At 39.1% G+C, this 18,979-nt stretch overlaps 2 protein-coding genes across 2 annotated transcripts; one reads left to right on the top strand and one right to left on the bottom strand.

The window, feature by feature from the left end:
• Window positions 1-240: 240 nt before the first annotated feature.
• Window positions 241-4,284, bottom strand: LOC133709501 (protein NRT1/ PTR FAMILY 3.1-like). Its single transcript, XM_062135274.1, has 4 exons — window positions 4,125-4,284; window positions 3,610-3,827; window positions 2,271-2,851; window positions 241-1,574 (listed from the first exon to the last, which is right to left on the bottom strand). The coding sequence occupies exons 1-4, from the start codon at window positions 4,255-4,257 to the stop codon at window positions 638-640; spliced, it is 1,869 nt and encodes a 622-aa protein (XP_061991258.1). The 5' UTR covers window positions 4,258-4,284; the 3' UTR covers window positions 241-637.
• A 4,857-nt stretch (window positions 4,285-9,141) lies between these two features.
• On the top strand, window positions 9,142-9,615 carry LOC133711368 (uncharacterized). Its single transcript, XM_062137500.1, has one exon. It carries the CDS (start codon window positions 9,142-9,144, stop codon window positions 9,613-9,615), a length of 474 nt encoding a protein of 157 aa, XP_061993484.1.
• The last annotated feature ends 9,364 nt before the right edge of the window (window positions 9,616-18,979 follow it).

Genomic DNA, 18,979 nt, shown 5'->3' on the forward strand with positions numbered 1-18,979 from the left:
AATATGCAGTAGAATCATAGATATATTCTTCAGGATCTTGAACCAGAAATTTCTTCAGGATTGATGAAGAAAAACTTAGCTGAAACTAGAATCGAGCTTTGATCTGAGCAAGAGTGAGTAGAAACCAGTGGAATTTGCAGTAGATTTATATGGAGATCTTGGATTTCAGTGCTCTGATGTCGCAGCCTTGACTCTTGATACCATGATAGCTAGAGACTAAGCAAAAATAGAGAGAAAATGGAAAAGAAGAAGCTGATCTATTACATTGAGATACCGAGTTAGGTACAGTGATAGCCTTATATAGTTGCCAAGGAAGTACAGATGATGAACACGTGTACATTATCTATAGCTCACACTAAACCAGCACATGCATTCTAATTACAGAATTAAGCTAATTAACGTCAATTAACTAATTGATTAACTAGTATGCTAACTAACTTTCATAACCTAACAGTAACGACGACTGGGATGGCGCTTCTTAGAATGCTTTATGCTTATTCCTAACATTGACTGGGATGACTTTTGGTTCTCCCTCTATTTTCATCTAACAATTATCATCCCTCGGATTTCCTGGGTTCAAATACATATATGCCCCACCTTTTAAGCAAGAATTACGCTTAGTTATTACTGGAACCATTCAAGCATCCTGCATTTGACTTGATGGCGATTTCTCTTTAGTTAGATCCACTTCTTCTTCTTCCTCGCATAGATGACTGACCTCTTCTAATGGCTTGTAAGTGTAATACCTAGCACAGACTACATAATATATGAGATTCACAACTTGGATTCCACCAGAAAGCCAGTAGAAGTATTCTAGTCTTCCCCGATTGAGGTTCCTATCTGGTAGCCAATTCCTCGTAGAGTCGCCGGAGTACTTATGAACTAGGGTTACGATCACTGTACCAATGTAGCTCCCAATTCCTATTGCTATCCAGTTCAGTGCTGCCGCAGTGCTCCTCATGCTTTCCGGAGACTGATCATAAAGAAACTCCAAGTGTCCGACGTGCATGAAAACTTCACAAAATCCGTGGAGGCAGGCCTGAGGAACCAACCAGAAAACAGATATAGGGATGACCGCTTTGGGGTCATCCAGCAAGTTGTGATGGGCAGCAACTGACTTCCTTTTAATCTCAACGAACGATGCTACAAATGTAGCCAGGATGTTGATGGCGAAGCCGACTCCCATTCTCTGAAGGCACGTGATGCCGGAGGGGTTTCCAGTGAAGCGGCGGGAAAGGGGGACGAAAAGGCGTTCATAGAGGGGGAGGGCGAGGAGAGTAGTTAGGAGGCCGAAGATTTGCAAACTGGCAGGTTCAATTTCAAAGGAGTGGGAGATATGCCGGTCCATGCTTCGGGCTTGTTGGATGGTGAAGCTGTGTGTGTGAGAAGATGAGGCCACGAGTAGGATGGCTGCAGCCCAAATGGGAAGCATTCGCACCATGGATTTGAGCTCCTCAACACGATGGACAGTGGAAAGCCTCCATAGGTTAAGGTGAGCTGAAACATCTTCTTCTTTTTCTTCTTTTGCCTCAATATTGTCTGTAGCTAGCACAATTGCGGCTCTATCAAACCACCTTCAATTGAACAGAGAGTACATATTTAATTAAGAACTATATATAATCTTTTAACTCAAGGATTAGTTTAGAACACTCTCGTAATGTTAATTTACATCTTATTTTCTTCCCTTACATACAAAAGAAAAGCAAAGATGTGTTGATCAATTGATATTATGAGAGTGCGTACTGAACTACTGATAAGTTTTAGTTCGAATTTAGATTGATCTGCAATTACGTTTCAAGTTTCTTTAATACCCCAACCCACACCCCCCAAAAAAAAAAATCTATCCTTTAATACTGTGAGTCTTCTGCTTCAATATGGTCTACTCCATTCAGAATGAAAAAAAGGTCTACTCCATGCTTTAGCTAGGTTATTGATTAGGGCATTCTCGGTATTGTGGGGACATTTGGCAAAGAGGAACGGAGGGAAAGGGAAAAGTCCAGTAGAGAGGAAATATATTGGATCAAAGTGGGTGAAATTAATTAGATGGAGAATAGTTAGTAATCTGAAAGGATGAAATTAATCATAAAAAATTAGTAAACCATGAGGTGACGCTAGGGAAAAGAAAATGAAACTTAAAACGCCAATGGAAGCTAAAAGTGTTGGCTACTATATAGAAACACCTTCAAAGTTGAGGGAGACTTGCTAAACTTCCTTTAATTTTGTAGCTAAATTAAGTTAAGATGTGTGCATGCATGCCAATTAAAAATTACCTGAATTGATTGGTGTGTAAAAGCTTTCCATGAATAGAAATAGCAGCATCAAGTTGTGGATTTTCAAACAAGAGCTTAGGGTCATGGGGAAACTGTGCATTCCTCTTGTGAAAAGCAGCAACAATTACTTGAGCCAATCTAACCAATGGACTACCACCTGGTTTGAGCTTCTTGTAAAGTGGAGAACCAATCACAAAAGCCACAACTGATAGAGCCATGGCCAAAGTGGGAATGCCAAGACCCCATCCCCACCCGACATGATCTTGAACGTAAACCACGACGGTTAAGGCAGCCAGTGTAGCCACTATCATACAAAAATAGTACCAATTGAAAAAGTTCCACTTCTGAATGTTGATTACTGATTTTGTATTGACCTTGGTTTTGTTCTTGTAATTCAATTGGTCCGCGGCAAAGGTAACAACGCAGGGCCGGATGCCACCAGAACCTAGAGAGGTGAGGAGAAGAGAAAAGTAGAGGATCCATAATTGTGAACCTGATGCTTCCTTGCACTTCACTTGTGTTGGGCATGGTGGAGGTCGAAATGACGGGAAAACTGCTGATATTGTGATGATGATCAATCCCTATCACGTACAAGATAACAAATTTAAGTAGCCATTTGAACATGCAGGATCTAGAGTGGACGTGAAAAAAGGAAATTTTCCCTACTTTTTATAAAATCCTTTTAAGCCAAATCAGAAATCAATTCGTCATTCATTTACACTTTACAGACACAATTTGAAGGTAGCATTGAAATGATTGATAATCATCAACAATGAGAATTCTAGATTTAAGTTCCTAATTTTCTAATTGTTTAGAATGCACCTTTATGGGTTTCAGTTTTTTGATTGAATGACAAAATTCGTATAATTATATTCCGATTGGTACAAGACATGAATCATTATAAATTAAGCATAATTCCGATAGGTACAAGCACATTCATTTCGGGTTACCAAATGATAAGGATTAATTGTACGTACCAAGCTATTTTTGTCCTTTAATCAAAACATGGAACAACCTAAAGTTTTAATATAAAATATTTCTGAAACAGAGACCTAAATAATTAAATATAGACATCTATCTAAACAGTTTCTGATTTTTTTTGTTTTTTTTTTTAATTTTATGCAGAATACATTTTCAAAGTAGGGCTTATAAATTAAGTGAGAACTGTTCCAATGATTGATCTGCAAACCCGGCGAGAAAGTCCACAGAAAAACTAATCTTCTTTAAAACCTCCCTCGTGAATACAATATACATGACAAAAAGTACGTGCATTAATGATTAATCAGCCTCGTGACCAAAGTAGAACTTGAAAAAACAAAGTCGGGTTAGAGAAAGAGACCAGTTCATAGATAATGGAGGCTACGGTGATCGTCCAAAATCGGCCAGCAAAAGAGTCGGCAACCAAAGCGCCGAGAAGCGGCATGATGCTGGCCGTTCCGGAGAAGTTGGCGAGGGTGTTAGAGGCCTTCACTAGTGGCAAGTTGAGCTCGTCGGTCAGATACGTTATCATGTTGGAATGGAACCCGCTACTAGCAAATCTATCACACATCTCATTTGCTGCAAAACAAGAATGCATTATAGTTACTAAATTTCACTTCCTACTTATCGATCACTTTCAACCGCAACAGAGAGAGAACAAAAAAGAAATCTCTTCCAGTAAGTTATTCTAAAAGCCTATCTCAACGATTCTCGAATGCAATACATATATATGATATAACTATTAGTCAATAGACTAATACATTCTGGATTTATATACTAGTTATGTCAATTACTTAGCAGCAAGTACAGAAGAAAATTGATTTAAACAAATAATTAAGAAGATTAATTGACGACAGAATATGTACGTATACATACCAAGGATGAATGGCAAGGTTTTGATGCCTCCAAGCTTCTTTTCCTTGCTGGTCTTCATTATATCATCATTCTCTACATTCTCCTCAGCCATTGTTTTGATTGTCCCAGATTGCATCTGTGGTTTTAAATCCATCGGCAATATCCAAGAGGATAACCAGTCAGTCACTCAGTCTCATATATATAAAGTTATAAACTGAAGTTAGGACAAAAAGTAACTGATCATGCATGATGCAATAATTCCAGATACGTGGCTCACAGCTATCGACCGCTGTGAGGGGATATGTAGGCTTGTTTTGTAATTTTATTATTTGTCTTCTCACCAAAAAGAACCTGCCTCTTCGCTAATACTCATGGACTGGTTTCGTTTTCTTTGATGACAAGCTGGTCTTGTCCTTATTGTAATGAATTAATGCGATTTTCGCAAAGCCATCGTCACATTTGGAAATATGTCGAAGGTCGACATCACGTGGGATGCTGCTTTTGTAAGTGCGTTGTCATTTTATACAAATATCACAATAAAATTATTAGACAGAATCTTGATTTATTGTATGACAACCAATAGGTTTAGCACAGATTGATGATTGCATATTCAGCATTTCATTGAAAAATAAATAAATAAATAAATAAATAAAAATCAAACTTTGCACTAGTGTTTACTCGTAGCCTAAAAAATAAAACTCGACCTTTCAATGAATTAACAGCAACTATGGTCTCGTGTGTGACTAGTAGTTTGGCCATTCCAGAGTTTTAATCCAACATATTGGAATAATAGGCTAACAACTAAAAGTCTTTTTGTTTCCAACAACTTGATTTTCTTAAGACTTACAGAAGAGGTAAGAGTTATCTGAGATATGTGAGAGAAACTCTGGCCTTGTTTGGTTCGCGGAAAATGAAATAATTCCTTTGTCTTTCTCGTGGGAAGGGAAATGAAATTTTCGAAGAACTTTCTATTCCGATGTTTGGTAACATAAAGAAAGTTATATAGAAAGTTGTTAAAAAATTTGTAATTGATGAAATAAAATAATGTGTTGTGAGTAATAAATGCAAAGAAAGAATGGAGGAAAGTGATTCATTTGGAGTAAGGAGGGAACCATTTTCCCATTATTTTCCTTCGCTTCAGAAAAATATTTCCTTTCCGTTTGCATTCCAAATGCAAGAAAGGAACAACTTTTCTTTCCTGATGCTTACTTCCATGAATCAAACGGGGCTTAAGCTCCTCTTTTGATGCCCCTCAGTTTTCTCTAGCCTCTCTCCTTTCTTGCCATGGTCATCGACCTCATGGTAGTTTATTCAGAGCAATCAAGGACCTTGAAGCCTTGCACTTTTTTGACGTTTCGTTTTATAGGCTTGCTTCTTGGCTTTCGTTACACAATCGTACGTTGATGAGCCTCTTGGGGAGGATGCCGATTAGGCCGATACTATTATACACTGGGGTCTCAAAATTGCTCTTTTTCTCACTTTCCTTTTTGGAATAAAATATCTAAGGTATATTTCAAGTCTCAGAAATGTCGTATTTATGTTTTTCTGCTTTTAAGAGGCTTTGTATACTCAGCAAACTGAGGAACCCAAAGGCACTGCAATTTCTTTGTGCGCTACCACCAAAACCGCTGTACCGGGCCGGTAACCTAAGTTTTCAGAGATGTTGCAGGGCAACATCTTGCTTTGGAATTGCAGAGGAATAGTTAATGCTGAAACTCAGCATGCCCTAGTTGACATCGTACTGGCTAAGAAACCAACGTTGATTTTTTTGTCAGAAACCCTAGCACAGAAGGCTACGATCGAATCAATCACACCTCGTCTGGGCTTCAAGGACTGCTTCTGCGTCCTACAGGAGGAGAACTCGTAGGGCCTAGCCATTCTATGGACAAATGAGACTCACGTAAATGTAAGAAGTCATTCCCCTAACCACATAGATGTGGAGGTTGGACAGCCGGGTTCTGATCTATGGAGATTCACGGGCATCTATGGGGTAGTTGCACGGGGTGGAAGAGATCGAACTTGGCAGTTGATTGAAACCCTAGCAGCGCAGACCTGCCTGCTGCCATGGTTGATGGCGGGGGACTTCAATTAGTGCGCAAGGACAAATCAGGGGGGCCTCCTAGGGCTCTTGCAGCGATGACCAAATTTAGAAGAACAATGACCCGGTGTGGATTGAGTGACATGGGGTTCATTGGAAGTCGTTTTACATGGTCAAACAGGTACACAAAGGAGCGCCTCGATAGGGGATTTTAAACTGTCCAATGGCGGCATTGTTTCCCATACAGTAGGGTGATAACCATAAGTCCATCAGAGTCAGATCACTATCCATTGCTAATTGAGGCAAACACTGCACCGCAAGTCCAAAGGAGTTTCAATAAACCATTTCGGTTTGAAGAGTCATGGTTTGGTAAGGAAGATTGTTTGAACATTATAAAACAAGGTCGGGCCATGCCTACAACTGGTAATGGTCTACAACAGCTTGGCAGCAAGACGAGGGAGTTAGGGCTTCAGCTGAGTGCATGGCATTGAACTGAGTTCAACAGACAGCAAAATGAGATGAGAGTGATCCAGGAAAAGCTTAAGGACTTAATGAGGCAGCTCCATTCAGTTCAGGCATATGAAGCAATGTTTAAGGACTGTTGCACGTTCAATATAGCCAGCTACTGTCCAATCAGGAGAAATATTGGAAGCAAAGGTCCCGGGCTTTGTGGTTGAAAGAGGGCGATAGGAATACTGCCTACTTTCACCGGAAAGCAAGTAATCGAAGAAGTAGAAATATGATAAGAGGTTTGCTTGATGAGAACAATGTTTGGCAGGTGGAACCGCAGGAAATCAACCGATTTCTATCGTCGTACTTTTAGGGAATTTTTTCAGCTGAACATGTCAATTTGGAAGCACTAGAAACTGTGATAGCTGCCGTGCTACGCAAAGTAACAGATGAGATGAATAATCCTTTGTTGGCTTCGTACACTGATGAGGAGATTAAAAAAGCCCTATTCCAAATGCACCTGTCGAAAAGTCCTGGAACGGATGGTATGTTGCCCTTTTTCTATCAGAAATATTGGGATATTGTTAACCATGATGTTTGTTTGGCAGTGAGACACTTGCTTACTCATGGTGAAATGTGACCGGAATCGAATTATACGTACCTATGCTTGATACCGAAGATAAAAGATCCCAAGGAAGCTGTACACTTTCGCCCTATAGCCCTTTGTAATGTCATCTACAAAATTGGTTAGAAAGTTTTGGCAAATAGGCTGAAAACTTGGCTTCCTGAAATCGTGTCCCCACTCCAAAGTGCGTACGTTTTTGGTAGATTAATCTCAGACAATACCTTAGTGGCAAATGAGGTAGCACACTTCATGCATAAGTTAAGGAACCAGGAGGAGGGTTTCTTCTCTCTCAAGCTTGACATTTCCAAGGCTTATGATAGACTTGATTAATAATTTATTTTTGCCATTCTAACAAAGTTGGGTTTTGCATCTCAATGGGTTATCATGCAATTCATATCCTCTATGACCTATTTTATTCTTGTACAAGGAGAGCCTTCACCTAAAATCACTCCTACACGAGGCATCAGACAAGGTGATCCTTTATCACCTTATTTATTTATTCTTTGTAGTGAAGGATTGTTAGCACTAATTTCATAGGCTGTGCAACAACATATTATTCAGGGTTTAACTTTGTGCCCTCAAGTCCCTACCTTGCATTACCTCTTCTTTGCAGATGACAGTATTCTCTTTGGCCTGCCATAGAGGAAGAATGTTTGCAGTATAGATTGATTCTGGATACTTATGAGCAGGCCTCAGGACAACAAGTAAATTTCTAGAAGAGTAGTGTTGTCTTCAGTAATAATGTGCAGGAGGATAGGCAACATCATCTGGCAACTATTTTGGGAGTGCAATGTGTCAAGGAACATGATAAGTATATATCTTGGATTACCTATGAGGGTGGGAAGATCTAAATCTGCCATCTTTGCATACATCAAAGAAAGGTTGACAAAGAAGTTGGTTAAGTACTGGAAGGCAAAGATCCTAAGCTCGGCAGGAAAGGAAATTCTCATCAAAGCAGTGACTCAAACCATGCCATTGTTTGCAATGAACTGCTATTTGCTGCCAAAAACTTTGTGTGATGACATTCATCAACTATGTGCATCTTTCTTTTGGGGAGACACTGATGACAAGAAAAATATTCATTGGAGGAGTTGGGAGAAGTTATGCCTCACCAAACTAGAAGGTGGAATGAGTTTTAAAAACATATATGCTTATAACTTAGCAATGTTTGGAAAGCAAGGGTGGAGATTACTATCCAATCCTTAGTCGTTGATTGCTCGATTATACAAGGCCAAATATTTTCCTAATTGCTCCTTCTGGGAGGCAGAATTGGGGGACTCTCCATCCTTCTCTTGGAGAAGTATTTTAAGTGGAAGACCGCTGCTTAAAGCTGGGGTACAGTGGTGTATTGGAAATGGGACTCAAGTCAGTATTTGGAATGATAGGTGGATACCAAATTGCCCGCAATATTTGATCCACAAACCTCCTGTTATATCTTTGACCTTGTCTCGGACTTAATTGACGCACACACAAGGCATTGAATCCCAGAGGTAGTTCACACAATATTTCCACCTGACATAGCTCAGAAGGTACTTAGCATTCCACTGAGTCGTCAGAATAGGTGGGATAAACTGTGCTGGAGTCCGGAGAAAAAGGGATGTTATTATGTTAAGAGGGCTTACTAGATTGCTCGAACTAAGGTACTGGAAAATGTGCTTGTCTCTACCTCTCATGGTAATCCTTTTCTGAAGCTGTGGAGAAGACTTTGGCAGGCTAAAGTACTAGGGAAAGTAAAGATTTGTGTGTGGAGAGCATGTTCCAATTTGCTTCCTACAAGAGCTAAACTTTCCTCTAAGGGATATTAGGGTGATCTCTGATGCCTTTTGTGTTCCCATCCATATGAGGACACATCTCATCTCTTTTGTAAGTGCCCTAATGCCGTTACTATACTCACAGCACCTCCTTTTAACTTTGGAAGAAACCTAATGCCTCAGGTGGAGTTCAAAGAATGGATGCTCGAAAATGCTTTGCATCTAAAGAAGGAACTGTTTGCGAAGCTCTTGATGATTCTATGGGCCTTGTGGAAAAATAAAAACAATTTGTTGTGGAACAGTACAAAGCAATCAGCTGATGCTTTGGTTCTCAGCTCGTTGGCGTGGTTGGAGGATTTTACCAAGGCACAACAAGTAAAGAAGTCTTCCCACTCAAAACTGAGGAAAACCTGGAAACCGGCAGAGTCGGGAGTTTGGAAGTTAAATGTGGATGAGAGTTTCATTCCTAACACAACTCTCGGTGGTGTGGGAGGTGTTTTAAGAGACGGTGCAGGTCAGTTTCAAGTTGCCTTTGCAAAGCCGATACCAGATGTGGCCTATGACAGGCAAGTAGAGCTTCGAGCTGTAGATGAAGGTTTAAACTTGGTGGGCCACCTTACAATTGAGCACAGTAGTGATCGAAACTGACTGCATGGATTTTATTTTGAGCATTGTTGATATGCACTCTACGTATGTGCATGATGAAGGCATAATTGATAATATCCGTCAAGAACTCCATCAGAGAACTAATATCTTACTGTAGCACACACCAAGAGCATGTAATCAAGTAGCTCATCGTTTAGCTAACTCAGCCTATGAAGACTGTAATTCATATGTTTGGCTAATGCAACCTCCAGACCTCATTCTGGAGCTACTTAAGAATGATTGTAAACCATTGCCCGCCCCCCCCCCCCCCCCCCCCCTTTGTTGAATGAAATACTCTTTGGTTCAAAAAAAAAAAAGTCTCAAAAATGTCCAAAACTACAAGTTCGTCATATCTCCAACATGCTATACACTCATTACATATGTACGTCATTATCTATTGAATAATAATTTATCCTTCTGTGATTTTTGATCAAGTGGTCATATTAGTTGGTTTACTAGCATTTCCAATAGTTTTTCCATAATCTTGTACCTTTTTTTCTCTATCTTAGAAAAAAAATGTTTTTTTTTTTTGCTCCAACAGATTCTGTATACTTATCTTCATTTTAGAGATTTTAGAGAAGGGTTTTTGTCCATTTACCCCATTTCTAGGGATTTTTTTCTCACTTGCCCCATTAATTTTTTTTAATTCTCTCTTACCCAAAACACTCTAAGGAGGTCTTCCCTAATACCCCATTAAGGGTTTTTTTTTATTTTGTTTTTTTTTTTAATTTTAATACTATTTTACCCTCACCCCTTTATTACTGAGAGAGAGAGAGAGAGAAACTATAGGAGACTTCGCTAGAGCCGGTCGCCGGATTCCAACCAACTTTAGCCGGATTTCGGTCACCGGTCGCCGCCCCCCGGATTTTTCTGAAAACCTCGCCGGAGATCCCCAAATAGGTCGTCGAAGATTTCATAGGTCGCCGGAAAGGTTTATTGCCCCAATAGACATCGATCTATTGCTCCCCATTGCCCCCCAATAGACGTCTATTGCCCCCAATAGAAATCTATTGCCCCTAATAGAAGTCTATTGCCCTCCAATAGAACTTTCGGTAGCGGGAATGGGAACTAATCTTCCGAAAATTAGACAAATAAAACTTTGATTAAAGAAAAAAACGAAGAGATTATATCAATTTAAAAACGTCTATTGCCCCCCAATAGATATTTATTTATTTTTTTCTTTCCTTTGTGTTGTTACTTAAAAAAAAATTCTGATTTGGGCACCCAAAAAATGATCTAGGCACCCAATCTTCTTCTTCCTCGATTGACTGGAACCCTCTCTTCTTACTGCACCAAATCCCCTAGGCTATCAGAAACCATACTTATCATTTCAGCCTCACCTTCTAAAGCACCGGACGGCGTCGTTTCGTCCACAACTCCTCCTCCGGTGCCGGTGTTGAAGTCCTCTGCCTAAATTCGTCCACGACTCCTCCTCCGGCGCCAGTGTTGAAGTCCTCTGGCTCAATTCATCCACGACTCCTATTGAATTCCTCTGCCTCAATTCATCCACGACTCCTCCTCCAGCGTCGGCGTTGAAGTCCTCCGTCTGTAATTGAATTCCAATCGGTTAACCACATTAGCCGGTTTCTGGAAATTCTTGGTGACCGTATATGACGGCGACGAGGTGGCTGGCACTGAGGCTCTGGGCTGGGAGCGTGAGGAGGGAGGGGAAGAGAGAGAGAGAGAGAGAGAAAGAGAGAGAGAGAGAGGAGCATGGCATCAATGTATTTTTTTATTAGGCTGAGGGCAAAATTGTCAATTTGTTCACACTATGTCGTCGATCGACAATGTAACTGCTTCCTTTGCTGCATCCCTGGCTCTGACTGGCGCGAATGTTTTTGACATTTTCGGTAGGATAGGCAGAGCACAGCATTGACTAACACAGTCTTACATAGTGGCGTGGCCCCTATCATCCCAACCTGCAAATCTGAATAACCTTTTATGCTTCTTTAAGGGCGTTTGGGTCCTGGATCGTGGCTTCAAGATCCAAGAGCGGGATCAGAATCATTTTGTCCTTACGTTTGATTAGCTTCGTGACCACAACAGTGATCTAAAACTCAGCTACCTGGGCAGTGGGTCTCTGCCGCGAGGAATGGCAAATCGATGGGTGTGGGCGGGTTAGCGTTGGGCGCCCTCCTAGGTAGGTGACTAGGCGCCTGGGCGGTTGGACGAAATGTGCTGGGCGGTTGGGCTAGGCTGCAGTGATCAGGTTCCAAGTAGATCCAAGAGGACAAATATAGGTAGACACGCACAAACGACAAAGTTTTGGATTGGAAAAAAGAGAAAGACGGGTCTGGGAGAGAGATGTTGAGATGGGTTTGGTAAGGAGATTTGAGAGGAGGGTGGATGGCATAGCAGCTTTAGAGGGGTTTGAGGATTTCAAAGATAGAGCTTTCTTGGTTTCAAAGGCGACAGCTTTTTGAGTCTGAAACGAGAGAAATGAGAGAAAGAGAAGATATAGGAATGGGGTTGAAGAAGAAGAAGAAGAAGAAGAAGAGCAGAAGAGGAAAATGGTGGGTGGAGTGGTAGATATATATATATATTCGCACATAGATGGAGAGAGAAGAAGATAGAGATTGGGATTTCTTTTTCTTTTTTATTGGAATTAAAGATAGAGATTGAGATTTCAATATAGAAAGAGAGAGAGAGATATTATGCTTTGCTTTTTTAACATTTTTTTTTTGGACAATAGAAATGGTGGTTCTAGTTAGACCTCCCCATTTACTATTTGGACCTCCTCTTCAATATTTCTCCCTTAATCTTCCAGTTTTGTCCCCTTTTTTTAATTTTATTCTTGTCGACCTCCACACCACTTCTTTAAGTTCTGGCTATATCCTGCGATTACATCTGCTGCCTTAGCTACATCCTTGTAGCCTATTGTTTAATTGTTTGGAGGAAGGACATATATTCCAAGAATCCAAGTTTACATATTTAATTCATGCTTTGGGTATGAACTAGTTCAATGGGAGTATGATTTTTTTTTTTTTGAAACTCAATTGCAATGGATTAATGACTAATTGTCTAAATGAAGGGAATTCCTCGAATTTGAATGGTGGTAGACTGGTAGAGATAAAGAGAAAAGTTTGGACTAGATCACAGATCTCAATAACAAGCTTGGTTATTAGGGCTGAAACTTTCAAGAACGGTGCAAATGCAGGGGAAGAGTTATCAGTCACATATATATCAAATTACTAATCAATAATTAAATTCTAACAATTGGGTCTTGATTATGAATATATAACAATAGACATACCAATAATTTGATAGCTAATAAGAAACCCAGGTGAGAGAAAGAGTGAGGGAGAAGAAGATGGAGACAAAATTGGTTGTGGTTTTTCTATATTTTTTTTGTTATTTAGTTTTTGATAGGGGTAAATTAGGAATTAAATTTTTACAAAAATTAGTGGAGGTCCATATACCAAATCTGGAGGTAGAACCACCCCAATAGAAAATGTACTTTGTTTAGCTAGCTTTTTTTTTAATTTTTTTTTTACTGTAATGGTGTGTGGTTTTTTTTAAATTTTATTACTCTTCAAGTCATTATATATTCTTATGTATATAATTAATTGCTATAAAAATAAAATTAAAATCACAAAAAATACAAAACCGCCTGGGCTCTAGTCCCTTGGCCACCGCCCGACTAGTGCCTAGCGATTTTTAGAACATTGGACCACAATAAGGTTTTGTGAGGAGGCCCATGGTATTTTAACTAGGCCCCTATTATGCTTCAAGAATAAGATGGAGTGGCACTACTACAATCTCTAGCACTGAACTCACTCTTTTTCTCGGTTCACAACACAAACATCCCTCGCTCCTTTGTTTAAGGCACCCAAAAACTTCTCTGATATTGCTTAAGTGGCTGGAGATTTCATTGAGTACGATGAGAAAATATTTGATAATCAAGGCAAAGTCAGGGTGAGGGTTTCACATGAAATATCTAAACCCTTGTTCCTCAAGAAAACCCTTAAGTTGGCTCCTCGGGTAGAAGCAGATATTTCCTATTTCTTTGAGAATCTTGTAGGGAAATGCAACCTCTGCAACCTGATCTATCATGAGGATGATAGGTGGAATGTGACAAGTAGTAGAGTTGAGCCAAATCTGGTGCACAACTTAGGGGAAAAACGACTGGAGATCACCAGTCCTTTTATTGGCTTCACTACAAATTAGTTTGTGAACAAAACTTTTAAATTCTAGGGAATCTAAACTTCTATTTTGCCTTCACTTGGAAGAAGCTTGTTTGACTCAAAAGAGCATAGAAGTGGTCGTAGACCACCAGTGTTACGAGAGAAGATTGGAAGTGAATGTAGTACCTTGGAAATTCATTATTATTTTCCGAGGATTTTTCAGAATTTAATTAGTGGTTGTTGAATGATTTCGTGGTTCATGGATGAGGCGGAAGTGTTTCGGGCAAATTTTTATTCGAAAAGTAAGGTTTTAGGGGGGGCGCAAAGGTTGACTTTTTATACGTTGGGTTTCTCCCAAAACTTCCTTCACGAAAGTCGTAGAGCATGTCGATATGAGTTCGTGGACGTACGGAACGCAGAAATCGGAGTTCGTATGAAGAAGTTATGGTCAATGGAAATTTCTAATATTTTTAGAAATTACTATAAATAGAATTTTTCTATTTTGGGATTTCATTATTTGCATTTTTGGAAAGTTGCCGAAATAGGAAAATTTGAAATCGCTCCGTTCTCTCTCCTTGAGCCCCAGGATCCAGCGGATCTTGCTTGACCCGACCCCACTTTTTCTCTCAACTCCGGCAACCTCCGGCCTTGAAACCTGGACAGACCTCTTCACCTCCTTGTTCTGGTCCTCATGGTGGTGGCCTCTAGCGTTGATTCTCGGTCACGGTGGTGTAACAAAGCGGCGAACCTGAATGCAGTTGGACCCGATTGGTAATCCTAGCTCTGGCAACGATGTGGCTTCAAACCTTCTGTTTTAAGTTTGTAGGAGCCTCCTCAATCGACCCACGGTGGTAGTTTTGATTGATTCACGTTGGAATCGGATCAACTCACGATGAACAGTGCATGGGTGCTTATGATGAAGATAGGCGGCGATCTAGGCCGAGTTGGCTTGAACCTCAGGTATTAAAGTTGCTCTATTTGGTATTCTTGACATTTTGGACAGTTGGATTAATGTGGTTTTAAGTTTTAGACGGTGGTGGTTGTGCAACCGCTTGTGGCAGCGTTTTGGCGGTGTTCCATCCATGTAAGGGACAATTTTTGGTTTTAAATGTCATCTACTCGTCGATACAAGCGTTTTGATATATAATAAGAAAGTTTTGGAGATCGTATGAATATGTTATGATTTTTACATTTTTGAACCATTCGATTATTCAATCCGTGAGGATTCGAGTGTTCGATCGACTTGTGGTTTTGACCATATCGATCGTAGAAGTATTTCGGAGACTTTGGGTGGTCTCAGATGTGGTTTTGCCTCGATTGGCGTCACTTTTGGGGTTTTAGTTCAAAACGGGGGTTTCGAAATTTAATTACTTGTGTTTCGTGTACTACGTTGGGACCGTATGTGATTAGGTACTTGATAGAGTTGTGTTGTGCGGATTGAGACGATTGTGCTTATCTTGGTTGGCGAGTGAAGACGTAGCGGGATTCAGAGGTGAGTAAATCTCACAATATTCGTTATGAGCATAATTATCATATTGATTTTTCAGTTATTAGGTTAACTATGACTATAGTTGGTATTAGTGGCATTCATGAGTGGATGACTATATATATATATATATATGTATGTATTGCTGGTTTCATTGTGATGTGAACAATATTTGAAATTAGTTCATTATTGCTTGAGAATGGTGAAATTATGTATTGAGTTTTGATTGTAGAATTGCATTTGTTGAGATACTGTGGGTCTAGTATGACCATCTTAATTGGGATTCAAGATATGGTAACTTGTGTAGGAATATCTGTGTAATGAATCGATGACATTAGTGTGATGAATCATTGTGATGATTATCATGTAAAGCTTGTGTAGGAATATCTGTGTAATGAATCGGTGACATCTGTGTGATGATATGATTGTTGTGTAAAGCATGTGAGAATATCTGTGTGATGACCGACGAAATCTGTGTGATGATCAGTTGGATGATTGCTATCTGTGTGATGACCGGCAGAATCTGTGTGATGATTAGTGGGATGATTGCTATCTGTGTGATGACCAGTGAAAATCTGTATGATGATCAGTGTAATGACTGCTTTGTAGAGGAGTTGCATTGTTATTAAGTTAACAACGATCGAGAGGATTGCTGTGATGGTCGGAGCTACCTATAGATGTCCGAGGATGGGGTTGTGATGATTTCGATGACTTGAATTTTTGTTTTAATGTAACCTCCTGAACTAAAACTATACGTAGGGGTTACAATGAATTGTTTCACTTTGTTTTGAATTGTGATTGCCTTGTTTTCTTTTTGGTTTTATTTGTTGATGGTTTGATTGATCTTAAAGGCCATAATGGTGACGATTGTACTCTGTGGTGAGGATAGGGAAGTGATTCATTGATTTTTCACCTTAATGTCATGTTGATGACAAAGGCTTCCAGTAGGGAGGAAATGAGTGTGATTTTGGAATTCGCCGTAGTGCTTTAAAATGGTATCAAACATTGCTCGAGGAAGGTTTGTTTGACTGGAATTTGTGTAATTGGATGCTAGGTTGAGAATCTGAGCATGTGGTTTTAGTCACGAGTTGACTTATGTAAGCATGATATAGAAGGATATGAAATTGATGGTTATAGGTGTGAGTTTTATGCTTATCGTTGTTTAGGTTGAGGTGACTTAAGAATGTGTTTCTGCTTTGTGGTTTTGAGTTTACTCATACAAGCTTTCATAAGCTTATCGAGTTTGTTATGTGGCAACCCGGTGCACTATTCGATGGTGTAGGGGTTAATCCTGCAGGTCAGAGTACTCGTGGCTGAAGCTGAGGTAGCGTGCTGGCAGCTTACCAATTTTGTGACTTTACTGTTGTTAATACTTCCGCTTGTTACCAAGTTCATTTACTTATTATTTTGTTGTGGCAATTTAATTTGTAATCTTGTGTAGTATATGACTTTGCGTAACGAGTATATATTGACATTGTGGGTTCAGGACATTAGTAGGTACTTGGTTTAAAAGGAAAAAGTTTTTTCAGGTATTTTGTATTGATGGCTGAACCATCACGCATGTATAATTATGGGATTATATATCGATTTTTAATTCTGTTTAAAAAATCGGGGCGTGACGTTAGTGGAGGCTCTAGTGACTCACTTGTAATTGTCCCATTTGAGCAATCTGTGTCGGAAGAGTAGATAGTTGTGGAAAATGATATTTGCTAGTCAGTCTACACCTGTAGAGGATAGAACTAAGAGAGGCAAACTAACTTCACCTTATTCCTCTCTTAAAAAAAAAAAAAAAAAATCCTTCTTCGGGACCTATTTCAAACACCAGTGCATACTAATGCATGCACCTACAAAGAAGCTGAAAATGCCCGAGTTCACGACCAAGTTTATTGCTCGGTCTCCTGGAATGGTTGAGGCTCCTGGCTGCATCTTGGTGCCTAGGGAAAATCTGCAGACTGAGCAGGCAACTCTAACAAAGAAAAGGGGTAGACCTTTGGGTTCCAAGAATAAGAATCCGCCAAAATCAAATAAGGTAACTGAAGCACAGGAACTTTGCCTTACCTATCTTACCAAGCCTCCTAGCCCTAATATACGTGAAGGGCAAGGAGAAAATTTAAGTTTAGTTTGCTTCTGGACTTAGCATATTTACTATGTTTTTTATATTACATAAACTCACTTTTAATAAGTGAGCATTAGATTTTGAATGAGTTGCACCTTGTATGTGACATTTTTCTTATTTGCCTGTATTTGGCCATGGAAAGGTATATAGTGTTGCCACTCTGGCTTGAGTTAATGAGAAATCGTTGCCATTTGATTCAAAAAGAGAGACAAACAAAATTCTCTATATTTACAATAAACTTTAAAATTATAGGAAATCATCTTTTATGAAGTGTTTTCTCTTTTCTTTCTTGTTTCTTTGAAGAGTAGTGCTACATACACCAAAAAGTTATACAAAAATTTAATACCAAATGATGTGGCATCCTAAGTGGCATTTGCCAAGTCATCGATCACCTTCAATTGAATAATTTCCAACATATCTAATTATTTTCATTTTCAAGTAAGCCTGTAAAAAAAAATAATAATAACTTCCTTATCCCCGATCATGCTTGCAGTTCCCCAGTATTGGACTAACAGCCTAACATAGACAAGATTTACAACAATACCAAACAACTTCATTGGTTTTGTCGCTACTAATGCATCCCATAGGGTTGATTGGTTTTGATGCTTCTAGTTACTCTTGTTTATTAGTTTTTATTTTTATGAAGCAATGTTGTGGATTGGTATATTGATTTTTGTTATTTTCTACCAAATTATTTGGGTAATTCATGCTCCAATATACATTATTGAAGTATTTGTACTGACAATTTTATCATTGCTTCTAGTTGAAAGGAATTAAAAGTGTCGAAATAAGGATAGCTTACTCTTTGCTATTGTAAGATCATGTGCAACTTTTTACTTTCTGATTTTGCAGCCCCAACTATGGTTTATGCATTTCATTTTTTTATACGAACTAACTTTTTACCATCTATACATTGCAGTTCTGTAACTATAACTACTACTCAAAATAACAACTAGTTATTGTATTGGCATGCTCTTCACAATGTTGAATTAGGTCCGATACCTTTCTACATAATAATCAGAGTGTGGAGGGCAAAACCATATTTACTGCTGAAAATTAGTGTTACTTGGAAGATCTTCGTATCATAATATCTTAGTAGCAAAAAAAAATTTGATTTATTGTATAAATGATGTTTGATTCATGATTGACTTGCCAAATAGAAAAAAGAAATAAGAAAAAGAAACATAATTGCTAGGAAAATTAAATTAAAGTAATAGAAAAATATAGGGGGTGTGTGGATAGAGAAAATATGTGTGTGAATAGCACCACCCTATTTATAAATATTATTAAGTTAATTCCAATATATATATATATATATATATATATATATATATATATATATATAACAACAACAACAACAACAAAAAAGTCTTGGATTACCTATATAACCATTGAGCTAAATTTTGAGAAAAAATAAATAAATAATGTATTTCATTTTTTTGAACGAAAAAAGGTCATTTTAGGCCTATTTCGTCCCTATTCAGAAGGCCGGGTTCAGAAGGCTGGCCCGACCCGGCCCTTTTGGCCCTAGTAGCTTGGGCATTTCGAGCTGATAAGGGTTAGCATATTTAAGGCCCGGTCTGGTCCTAAATTTTGTTGACTTTGACTAGGCCTGGCTCAACCCTACTCTAAACCCTGAAA

The sequence above is a fragment of the Rosa rugosa genome, chromosome 5 (genome assembly GCF_958449725.1).
Source record: "Rosa rugosa chromosome 5, drRosRugo1.1, whole genome shotgun sequence".
Taxonomy (NCBI): domain Eukaryota; kingdom Viridiplantae; phylum Streptophyta; class Magnoliopsida; order Rosales; family Rosaceae; genus Rosa; species Rosa rugosa.